This window comes from Lactuca serriola, chromosome 5 (assembly GCF_051521515.1).
Source record: "Lactuca serriola cultivar US96UC23 chromosome 5, Lser_US96UC23_V15, whole genome shotgun sequence".
Taxonomy (NCBI): Eukaryota; Viridiplantae; Streptophyta; class Magnoliopsida; order Asterales; family Asteraceae; genus Lactuca; species Lactuca serriola.
The window spans coordinates 131,035,823-131,049,091 of NC_136412.1; the positions used below are offsets into that span (position 1 = coordinate 131,035,823).

At 37.8% G+C, this 13,269-nt stretch overlaps 1 protein-coding gene across 1 annotated transcript; it reads left to right on the forward strand.

The window, feature by feature from the left end:
* Window positions 1-1,351: 1,351 nt before the first annotated feature.
* LOC145049799 (uncharacterized) lies at window positions 1,352-1,882 on the forward strand. The gene has a single exon (XM_078998153.1). It carries the CDS (start codon window positions 1,352-1,354, stop codon window positions 1,880-1,882), a length of 531 nt encoding a protein of 176 aa, XP_078854279.1.
* The last annotated feature ends 11,387 nt before the right edge of the window (window positions 1,883-13,269 follow it).

Here is a 13,269-nt window from a genome sequence, read left to right on the forward strand (position 1 = left end):
CAAGTTCTATCCCACTTCAAGAGTCTCAAGTCTTAGAAATGAGATTTATGGAATCCTCCATGGTCAAAATGAGACTTTTCATGATTATTGGGAGAAGTTCAACAACTTGTGTTATAGTTGCCCAAAACACCAAATTCTGGAACAACTCCTCATTCAACACTTCTATGAGGGATTGTTGCCAATGGAGAGAAGACTAGTTGATGTCTCAAGTGGTGGTGATGTGTTTAGTAAAACTCCACAACAAACAAGACAACTTTTCCACACCATAGTCGCGAATTGTCAACATTTTGGCTCGTGCCAAGATATGAAAAGAGACACACAACACAAAGTCAATGAAGTGGGGACATCAATTCTCGAGTCTCAAATCAAAGATTTAACCTACGTTGTCCAAAAGTTAGCCATGGGCCATACTCCACAAGTTATGGTTTATGGGATATGTGCAACAATGGGGCATCCTACGGATATGTGTCTCATTCTTCAAGAAGATGTGGAGCATGTAAATGCCACGAGAGAGTTCCAAAACTACCACAACAAGCCATCCGGTTATCAAAATGCATATAATTCATGTTGGAAGCCAAATCCCAACATAAGCTACAACCCAAGACCATTGCCTCAAAATGCATTAGTTAGACTGTCCTATCCACCACCACAACCTCATTACCAACATCCACAACCACACTATCAACTCAAATCACATCCTCCACATCATTATCAACAACCTCCTCAATCCCAAGGAAGTAGCTCTGGAATATCTCTCGAAGACATTGTCAAATCCCTAGCCACTAGTACGCAACAATTTCAAAAAGAGACAAGGACTAGTATCTCCAACCTTGAAGCACAAATGGGTGATATAGTTACATCCATAAGCAATTTGGAGTCCTGTGGTAAGCTCCCTTCTTAAACTGAAAAGAACCCAAATGTCAATGTGGTGACCTTGAGAAGTGGCAAACAAACCAGAGAAAGTAGTTCAAAGAAGAAGCCAATGGATGAAGAAGAAGAAATAGAAGTTATTCCCGTTGAAGAATCTATAGTCAAGGACGATGCACAAGCCGGAATCCCAAGGAATACTATCCCTATAGTGACTCCAATAGCCACTCAACCGCCATTCCCCTCCCGAATTGAAACTTCAAAGAAGAACATGGAGGAGAAAGAGATTTTGGACACCTTCCGAAAGGTGGAAGTAAATATTCCTTTACTAGATGCAATCAAAAAAATTCCTAGATATGCAAAATTCTTGAAGCAGCTTTGCACCAACAAAAGAAAGTTGAAGGGAAATGAGAAGATCTCAATGAACGAAAATGCATCCGTGGTTTTATAAAGGAAGCTTCCACCTAAGTGCAAAGATCCCGAAATGTTTACGGTTCCTTGCAAGATTGGGGATGTCACTTTTAGTAGTGCCATGCTTGATCTTGGTGCTTCTATTAATGGCATATCCTATTCGGTGTATGAATCTTTGAATGTTGGGCCTTTAAGTGAAACTGGTGTCATAATCTCTCATGCGGATAAATCGAGAGCCTTCCCTAAAGGTGTTCTAGAGGATGTTTTGGTGCAAGTGAATCAATTGGTCTTTCCGAAGGATTTCTATGTAATCGATCTAGATGAGCAAGTATCCTCCAAATCGACTCTAATCTTACTTGGAAGGCCATTTTTGAAGACGACTAGGAAAAATATCGATGTGTATGCGGGAAGTTTGACAATGGAATTTTATGGGGAAACAATAAGTTTTAATATTTATGATGTCATTAGATATCGTAGTAATGTTTCATCTTTTTACTTTGTTGATGTTGTTGAGCCAATAACCCAAGAATTGTTCGAGTTGTCTAATAGTGACGTGTTGGAAATGGTTTTGAGCAAAGGGTTTGATTGTGGGAAGCTAGCCTAACAGTTGAAGCATTATTCTTTAGATCCGGAGATTGAGAAGTTGGTCAATAATTTGGAGGTGAAGAAATCTACAAGATTTGATGTCAAGCAAATTGAGTTGCCCCCGACCAACACGAAGTTGTCGCCATCCCTTATTCAACCACCCGAAATGGAATTGAAGGTCCTCCCTCAACACTTAAAGTATGCTTATTTAGGAAAGAATGAAACCCTTCCGAATATTATTTCAACTTACTTAACCGAATGGGAAGAAGAGCAACTTCTCAAGCTATTGAAGGAGCATAAAGAAGCCATGGGTTGGACGATTACGAATATTAAAGGGTTGAACCCCACCACTTGTATGCACAATATCTTGATGGAGGATGAATGCAAGCCAAGTAGAGACGCGCAAAGAAGGTTGAGTCCGCTAATGATGGAAGTTGTGACAACCCGACATTTTGAGACAATATAATGTAACACCAGTCAAATTTAGGTCAAAATTTAACTTTCCTAAAATCTTATTTGGGTTAAATAAAGTGGTAGGAATCGTATCAAGGTTTTCGTACATATAAAGAACACTAAAATCCGAGTTATAACAAAGAAGTTATGACCAATCTAAGATTCGTGGCAGAAACCGGCAAAGCTGATAGATGTAAAACGCAAACTTTCGATAGAATAATTTTTAGCCTTAGGTATCTAAACGAAAGTTGTAGATTACGTTAAACCGTGATCATGCATAAAAAGAATGCCCAAAACGGACTTCGTATGAAGAAGTTACAAATTTTCTAAGTTTCGTAATAACGGTAGACAGCTAAAAACTCGAAATAAAGATCGAAGGATTTTTAGCCGACAAAATAGTAGTTCAATGGTAAAAAGACAAACGAAAATGGACGTCGGATAAAGAAGTTAGGGATTTTTAACGGAATTATCGTGTCCCGGCCTATTAAATAAAATATAAATAAAAATAAAGTCAAAATTAGCCGACGAAGTCTAAATGAAAGTTGTAGAGTATTTTCTCACCTTCGCGTGGATATAAAGAACGTCAAAACCGGAGCCCTTATGCGAAAGTTATGGATTTTACAAGTTCGAGGCACACACACCAAGATGATTTACGCCCAGCGTACACTCGTACACCCAGCGTACTTGGGTGCTAGGCCTCGGTTCGTCCACGTCGCTCCAGGTCCCATCCAATGCTCTGTCCGAGGATGCGGTAAGCGCTGACGTCGCGTACGCCCACCGTACTCTGAAATTACGCCCAGTGTAACGAGTACGCCCAGCATACTCCGAAATTACGCCCAACGTAATGAGTACGCCCAGCGTACTCCGAAATTACACCCAGCGTACTCCGAAATTATGCCCAACATAACGAGTACGCCCAACGTACTCCGAAATTACGCCCAACGTAATCCCTCTTTCAGCACCCTATAAATATCATACGAGGCTGCCCATATTTATTTGCTTCCTTACCCATTTCTTTCACCTTGGAACCCCTCTAAAGCCCCTCTAAACCACCCGAAAGTCTCGGTACACCCCTAGTAAACGACGTAAGGTCCGAAGCTCCGAGATTCCCGAGAATCTCGCCACTTTCCGGTCGAAGCGCCGCCCGAGAAAAAGCTCGTTTTCTTCGAATCGTCGCACTTCCTTCAGTGAGTTCATACCCCTATAAACTACACTTTCAAATGTGTTATCAATGCTTTTATACACTTTTAAGGGGGGGAATACAAGTAAACACACGGTTATTATCGTGTGTAACCTAAAGCTTCACTATATACTATTTTTATCAAGTAAATCATAAGTGATTCATAATTACTATATGGAAACTTTCGTATGCAAAATATATCTCGATAACATCTTGTCTTTTGAAATTAAATATGTTGTTATATATATACGAATCAAACATTTTATTTATACTTTGAGTATATGTGTTCATTTATGTCACTACAAAAGTTATACTTTACATAACAAGTGAGCATTTCACTAGGGTTTACTATACAAACGAAACAAACTTTTGGAAAAACTATAATAGGTATAAGTTTACGACGAACATTTTTACATATTAAAAACTCTTTATCAAACTGTCGTACATACTTTATGTTTCCTTTCAAACGCTGTTAGAATCATGTTTCAAACTAAGGTCTTCCTATACTTAAAATTGTTCTTATCAAACAAACTGCTTTCAAACCGTTTTATAAACTGACATCAAGTCATCATTTCTTATTTATTAAACTTTTCAAAGATTTTACAAAACTTCTTTTATATTTTTATATTGTCAAATGCATGCTATATATGTATAGTTATATAAGTAATGTTTAAAGGACTTAGGACGGCTAGCTCGCTTTATTTCCTTTTCCTCGTTAGGATGTGGCCTGAGGACATCAGTTATTCGTCTGAATGTCGTCTAAATATTAGTTGTATATATATCATGTATACATATATAGACATAAAAGTTTCCATCAGTTGGTTCAGTACCTTTGGGTAGCAAAGGCATACTTCGGTTATACACATACAATACTAGTAACTATAATAGGTATAGTTAGGAGATACTACTTACCATTCCAAGTACAAGGAATCACACAGGAGTCTGTTTATTCATGAGTCTATACTAATACATTACATACTATATGAAGAGATACGATTACATACAATTACAAGGCATAAAATTTCAAGACATACAATTACATGAGATACGATTACATAAGATAGTGTACTAGATATTCATGAAATTTTACATACTACAAGTACTATATCAAGGAAATACTTTCATATACAAAAACAAAGTAACCTTTCATATGTAAATCTATTTAATACTAAGAATTGTGAGACATTTCAGCTTCATGTACTTTTGAGTATGCCTTTCAAGTCCTGTATTATAAACCATAATCTCTTGGAGGGTGAGCGTGATACTAGTGTATAGATCTATACGGGATTGACAATCCCGCACCTAAACTCTTAGCTAGAGTTAGACCGACAGGTCTGGGGTGGCAAACGTCATAACATTCCAATGCCTGAAGAACGTTGTTACAGGAAGTTTGGGTCATTAGCATGGTTATAAAACTCACATGGAGTATTAAAAACACGTTGATTTACGGGGTTATCAAATACCTTAGCGATTTTATACATATACAAATCTGCTATTTTAGGCATGAAAAACACCATGGTAGTTCATTTTTGGGACTTTTAAACTACCACCCACTTATGGGCAAATATTAGATTTCTAAAAGCAAACATTCAAAACAGTCGGGTCTTGGTTGAATGCTACTTTTTATACTAGTAGAAAATATGAGATTTTCTAGGGTTTTCAAACGTTTACAATTACTTACACACATGTTCATTGGTACAAACTTTCCTTCAAACATTTATAGGTCTTTCTTTACAGCTTTACTAATCAAAGTCACATAAATACTTATAAATTCACCAGCATTATTGCTGATACTCGCTTTCAAAATAACTTGTATTCCCAGGTCACAAATAGGCAGGTACGACTACCAGGTTTTGTGAAGACGGAGCGGTCAAGACTCATCTTTTATTTTGAATATTCATTTTGTAGAATTATACTATGAAAGAACTCACATATAATTAAAATTATACTATTAATGCAATGGATGATGTTGTTGCTTGTTTACTACTTTGCATTGTTGTGATACATTACATGACTTCCTCCGCCCCAGAACGTTTCTGCCGTTGTTGGTTTTGGGGTGTGATAGATTGGTATCAGAGCATTGTTTATAGTGAAGTGAGTATATCAACCCATAAAAGATATACAAACTATAAATACAATAGGGATTAAAATACTCTAATAAAGAGTCTATACTTTTAAATAATAAAATATTTAAGTAAGTATATGTGCCTGCATTCATACTAAAATCAGTGTCACTAAGACAGAACAAAAGTATTACGATTGTTGGGTAGCACAAGTAGGCTTAGAGACATATAGTCAAAACTGGGATGATATAGCCTGATCAACTATATTATCCGAGGGTTGACTAGCATGTGCCTAAGTGTGGTTGTGAGTTGCAACAAGTCTAAAAACTTACCCACAATACCACAATGAGAACAATAGAACATAAACCTAAACTACTATAGGAGTATTCTGTGTATTACTATAAACTACTTATGTGTTAGATTCTTATACACCAATTATTGCATAGATAACATAGTTGGACCCCATCCCCACGACGACCCTTACTTCCCGAACAAAGGCAATGCTGGATGGTTTAGAGAAGAACCAGAGAATGATCATCCATTGCCTTTTGAATGATCACCATGCTGAAGACCTTTTGGATGATGATAACTCCGAACTCGAGGATGAGAACCTACCCCCGGTAGCTCCCAATTCAAACCCTAACGCTTGTCCAACTCTTCATGGCCCAACGCCTCCTTGAGTAGAATTCCTGGAAACATGGAGCGAAGAGAAAGATCAACCTATGCCGTTTAAAGGAGACTGAAACTACTACAACTTAAGGGAGCTCAGTAGACAGAGTTCTACCAATCCTGATCCGTAAAGTTGCCCGAAACGAAATTCAGGGCAGGACGACTCTCCATTGTATCAAATAGGTTAAATACCAATGCAAGAATGCATACCATCAACACCAATCGTCTTGAAAACACTCGTGAGAGATCTGAGAGAGACCATGAGACCCTGCTGCAAGCATTAGCTGAAACACGAGCCAAAGTCATAGAGCTACGAGTACGCCAGAGAATGTACTAAAGACACCTGCTTGACAATGGAACGTCAATTGGCTGAACTGAGAGTTCACCAGGGGGATGACCGCCACCAGTAAGAAATGCTTTATTTTCCTTCCTTGTTTAAAGGAATCGTTTTCCTGTATATGTCCTATATAGCATTTTTCTATCTAACTATCTTGTACTATTAGTTAGGACTTTATGCGGCCAAAACCTTTCTACTCCGGATATGATGTAAGACCTTCTTCAAGATCAATTTTCCCAAACTTATTACGTCATGAATATCGATATTGAAAGTCGGATAACTTTGGTGTCGCTCTTTGTTCAAATACTTTCATCATACTTTCGTTGGGATCTATCTGAAACCCACTCTAGCCAAGTTATTAAACTAGGGTAATTTAGCTCAGGGATCATTCCTAATTCTCTTTCAAAGGTTGAATTCAACATGTTATTTACCAACCGATGGTAGCCTGGTTTGAACGTCAAGCGTCTTGAGACCATTCTACGAACTTACTTCTACTTTGTACTAGGACTGCATCATAGGGATGTAGGTCAAACCATCATGAACATACTTCCAATCCATACTAGGACTGCATCATAGGGATGTAGGTCAAACTTTCGAGAACATACTCTTACTCTTTACTTAAGCTATAAAAGTACATTTAGGGTCAACCAAAATCGCTCACAAAATCCTTATCTTTCGTGTTACAGAATCATGTCGTCATCCGGAAACAATCAGCCGAACAACGAAACCCCTATCCTCTATATCAATGCCGCTACGGTACAAGCTACAGTAGCAGCTGCTGTGACAACCTTCCTTACACACATCAACTCCGGCAACACAAACAAGACTGACAAAGGAGTCGAGGGTTCCGATTGTAGTACCAATCCGGGAAGTCAACAAATGACAACAATCACGGACTTGCGAAGCCGTAAGACCGAAAAGAGGAGACGATATCGCCAAGCCAGAAGTGAGCGAAAGCGATTCCAAAGACTTGCCATGCAACAGCAACAAGTGGCAACTTCTGCCCCTTCAACACCGGCACGACCCATTCCTCCAGTCCCTGGCATCAGGACCGACCCTACACACAAAAGTAGTGATAAAGCCAGACTCTTTAAGAGGAAATTTTCAAAGTAGAGTAATGAGGAAGGCACCCGTGTCCACGTAACTCTGACTAAACACCTCACTCCCACCACCAATGCTAGTACTAGCCAGTCATGCCACCAATGCAGTGAGATTGGGCACTTCAATAAGGATTGTCCTATAACAAAGAACTCCGGCGCAGACGGGAAAGTACTAAGGATCACTGCTGTAGGAGAGACTACACCGGACCCACGTAAAAGTAATTAAGGCGTTCATTGTAACAGACTTATAAACTGTTTAAAACTAGTGCAACTAGAGTCTTATCTTTTGCGAGATCCCGTTGGTTAAGGGACCCTCGTGCTGCGTATACTAATCTTTTGTAGTATACTTTGTTCGCAGTAGTATTCCTATAGTTACTCTAAAGTACTGTAACCCTGTTAAGAGTTGCACCGTTGTGTTTTATCTGTAACGCTTTATGTTCAAATCTAATTTTGTTTACTTCTAAGTAAGTCCGACATTATCATACAACTTGAGTCAATTCGATCCGCACAATACTAGTTTCGTGCGTACTTCTCCTTCTCCGAAAACGTATTTCTAGCGAAGCCGTCATTCTAGAACACCGAAGTACTCATGCATAGAGTACCTCATGTTTCTTATCCTTTCCAAAGAAACCTCAGCAAACCTCCCCGAAGTACCACTCGTGCGGTACGTCAAGTTCAATCCAAAGACCCACCTTTTCAATCTTAATTATATACGACTCGTATACCCGAGACTTTGATTAATGAACCAGGTATGAGTTCTAGTATGAGAATAAACTTAGAAATACCGACAGGTCTGGGGTGACAAACGTCATAACATTCCAATGCCTGAAGAACGTTGTTACAGGCAATCTGGGTCATTAGCATGGTTATAAAACTCACATGGAGTATTAAAAGCACGTTGATTTACGGGGTTATCAAATACCTTAGCGATTTTATACGTATACAAATCTGCTATTTTAGGCATGAAAAACACCATGGTAGTTCATTTTTGGGACTTTTAAACTACCACCCACTTATGGGCAAATATTAGATTTCTAAAAGCAAACATTCAAAACAGTCGGGTCTTGGTATAATGCTACTTTTTATACTAGTAGAAAATATGGGATTTTCTAGGGTTTTCAAACGTTTACAATTACTTACAAACATGTTCATTGGTACAAACTTTCCTTCAAACATTTACAGGTCTTTCTTTATAGCTTTACAAATCAAAGTCACATAAATACTTATGAATTCACCAGCATTATTGTTGATACTCGCGTTCAAAATGACTTGTATTCCCATGTCACAAATAGGCAGGTACGACTACCAGGTTTTGTGAAGACGGAGCAGTCAAGACTCGTCTTTTATTTTGAATATTTATTTTGTAGAATTATACTATGAAAGAACTCACATGTAATTAAAATTATACTATTAATGCAATCGATGATGTTGTTGCCTGTTTACTACTTTGCATTGTTGTGATACATTACATGACGTCCTCCGCCCCAGAACGTTTCCACCGTTCTTGGTTTTGGGGTGTGACCGAAGTGGTCAGGAAAGAGATTTTGAAGCTCCTAGATGCGGGAATGATTCAATCTCGGATAGCAAATGGGTGAGTCCGGTCCAAGTTTTGCCCAAGAAGACGGGAATCACGGAGGTCGAGAACAACAAAGGTATGATGGTCCCCACCCGTGTGCCGAACGGGTGGAGAGTATGTATTGTGTTGGGTTTTGAGCATTCTAACACTCCTAAGTGTACATGCAACCCTAAATACCTTGGATCTATGTTTTCTCTATTATACATGCAAATAAGAACTTCCAAGGTATTATCCTAATCTAGCATACAAAACAATGAGTGTAACAAGATAGAACACATACCTCTTTGATGTAGAAAGTCTTCATGAAGCTTGAGTGCCTAGCCCCAATAGTGTGGAAGCCTCAAATGGAATCACACAACATCAAATACAAATGGAATGACTTGAGAGAATTCTACACTTCATGGAAATCGGCTAGCCCTTTCTTACTTCATACTAGTGGCCGATTTTTCCCAAGAATGTGATCTTTATATAGTGTTACAATTAGCGTAAACCCTAATTGTCATGACTTTCCATTTCCTTGAATCCATGGGTTCAAATACACCATGGAGCATCCATGGACCATCCTATGGGTTTTAGCCCAACTTGATTATCCATGGAGCTTAGCCCACTATACAAGTATGGATGATTTACACAATCAACCCATATATTTAATTAGTCTTCTTTTGATCACTTAATTAATCCTAGATTAATTCTTGATCAATACTAATTAAATAATCTCATTATTCTTATTATTAATATACTAGAACTTATAATATATTAATAACTATGAGTGTCTTATTTCTCTCATTTAGTCTATCCAAGTGCATGATGCCATGCAACCCAAATGGACCATGCCGGGTCGGGTCAAGTCTTACCAATTATAGTTATGGACTTAGACATTAATCCAACAGTCTCCCACTTGGATAAGTCTAAAACTATTATTCCGTATGACTTCAGGAACCAACTGGCAATCGTAGCTCTCAAAAGCTTCTGTCGAACTCTGACCTTGTAGATGAACTCTGACCTTTGTCAGTGACTTGTCCATTAGATAAGGGATCATATATTCCTCCATTCTAGATATCATATGGACTGAGGCATGGATTATAATCATTCTCTCTGTCCATTTGTTGTTTCCCAATTTTCGATTTATGACGACTGACTAATTGAACAAATCAAATCAGTCCTGGCCCGGCCGAGCACTTCCATTTGTCATCATCAAATCATCGAGGGGCCCACAGATATCGCTTTTATCCCGAAGGTAAAAGGAACGGATAAACTTCGACTCATATGGCTTGTTCTACTACTTGTTGAATCATACACAAAGGCACGTTTTATAGCACCGAGTTACCAAATGCGTTTTCGTGCAATCAATGTACTATCAACTCATAGTAACAACTCATATCTCTAGGTTTGAAGAATATAAGATATTATCGTCTCATGATCACTCATGATAAAATCCATGAAGTGATTCCAATGAGCGCGGGTTGAATCCAATACTCAGAACTTATGAGCACTCATGAGTGTTGTAGCCCTTTGTCCAACACCTTAGACCTCTACAAGCCAACCCATGACAGTCTTAATTCATATCTACTTCCAACATATGACCGACTGTGGATGGTTTGAATAACTTAGTCATTTCGGAAGAATAACCCAGTTTATTCGGGAAGTCAAAACATGCAAAATGAAACACAATAATAATTGAATCCAATATGGTATCAACCCTTTGAACATAAATAAAACACCTTTTATTTATCACCATATGATTACACATTATTCATTGTATACTGTTTCAGCTATCAACTTTATTCTTGAATTTAAAACAATAGTTGTCCCATGCTCCAAGCATGTACACTATGTTTTCTTAAACACTAGTCATGCCATACACCAAGTATGCATACTATGTTTGTCTATGATCTTTACTTTGTGAACTAGATCAATTGAACATAACTTCAATGATTCTCTTTTCACACTCCCAAATCCTTACTGCAAATGCAAGAATTCCAAATTCATGCCATTTACTGAAATCTGTTAGATTCTAAACTTATATGCATTGATACTCTTGTAACGATTATGCACAAACTCACAAAGACTTGGCAACAATCATTACAGAGTATTCCAAAGGAGATCAACTCCTTGGAAATATCCTTCTTGCATTAAGTTTCCTTAATCTTACACAGATTGAAAATTCTAACTTTGAAACATTTCCAGATTCCATTTTGACTATCACTTCTGAACAAGAGTTGCCTCCTTACAGATTATGTGAATATGGTCCTTCCAGAATTATCACTATACTTCCAATTGTCCTTGAGTAACCAATCTTTGGTAAACCTTAGATTGTCCTCGACAATTGTTTAATCCTTTTAGTCATATCCAGTTCTAAACCTTTTCCCTTCTTAATGCCCCAGGCATTTGGAAAATTTTAGAACGGATGATTATAGCACATGTAATCGATCCTATATCCGGAGCATATGGGACACGATTCATGATGTCTCACATAAAGACTAAACCAGTCTTTTGGTATAATATGTCCATTTCAATTTGCCAAGTTCTCATAATTCAGATTATGAAAAGGGATGCCGTAATCATAATCGAATTTTAGAACGCAAATAATGGACCCGTATACAGAATTTCCTTATGTTGAGCCATTCCAACATGAAATTCATATATATCCTTGACTAAATGATTAAAACCTCACGATCTAAGCTTATAGATTTGAGATGAAGTATAATTTCCTCTCCCTTAATTATAGCAAAACAACCTTTTCCCAATTGAAACCTTTTGTTTTTCTATAATTAACATTCCTAGCATGCAATACTTATCATAATTATCATGCTCCCACTAACATGATGATTATTAGCATAACACTTATGCTCCCACTAGCTTTGACATGTTCTCAGAAATCACCTGGACTTCTAGAAATCAATACTTCATTGACTTTCTTACCAAAGTTCAGATTTCTGATACTAGATTGTTTTGATAAAACTTTATCAAAATCATACACCTTCCCTTAGATAGCACACTTGTGTGTCTAAACAATTATGAAGAGGTATGCCGTAATCATAATGGTTAGACCTTTTTGCCACTTCTCACAAGTCCAGGTTAGTGTGCCGGTAAACCACACACGCTCCACTAACGACTTTGAGAATGCAAATATCACAATTGCGATCTAGATAAAATCTACTTAGTGAAAGTGTTTCCTCACCATCATTTTCATGAATCGGAGAGAAACGTTATGACACTTAGATTTAATGGTGTATGTGTTCTTATCCATGTGAATTGTCATAACCATAGTCACAAGACAAGGATAATGACAAATCCAAACTCATATGGACTGAACTCAATCTTAATTTCTTGCCACCTGGCAGCTCAAGGGCCTGCCATTGCTTCCAAGTTGTTGTGCAACAAACTGAGAAATCTAAGAACTCATATGCAAAGCCAACTTTAACTGGAATGGGCATAGATATGTCAACACGATAGGTTATAAACCTCAAGTCGTGTGCTAGTGAAGAACTTCAGGTTCTATTCTTGATTAGTTCTTGAGACTTTCAAGACCTTTAAGACTCCCACTGTCCTCTTGACCTATAAGACTTCCTTGTCAAACATCCAAGAGACAGTGCGGATTCTAATCAAGAAAAACACTTCACACAATTGGCCTAAGTTGGTCTTTGTTTTATCCAAAACATCACAACTTACCAATTTCAAATGTACAAGAGTAGAAAACTTTTACTCTTACATTTGACAAGTGTTTTAAACCTTCTTTAAGACATGTCACTCAAAATACAATCTTGGAGTATGACTCTAAGACTTGTATTGGAACGACGTATGACTCATCTTCTTGATTTAACCATTTCAACAATTCAAGATCCCTCATCTTAGTCATAAGAATGCACTAAGACTTCCTCAGAGAACTAATTGTGCTATGGTTTCTTAATCATTAAGATGATCACAAAAACTGATACTAAAGTACTCTCCCATCTTTTCAGATTTGAGAAACTTTTATCCTTCTGCCTAATTTGATTCTTCTTATTCGCTCTGTCATACATTGAAAC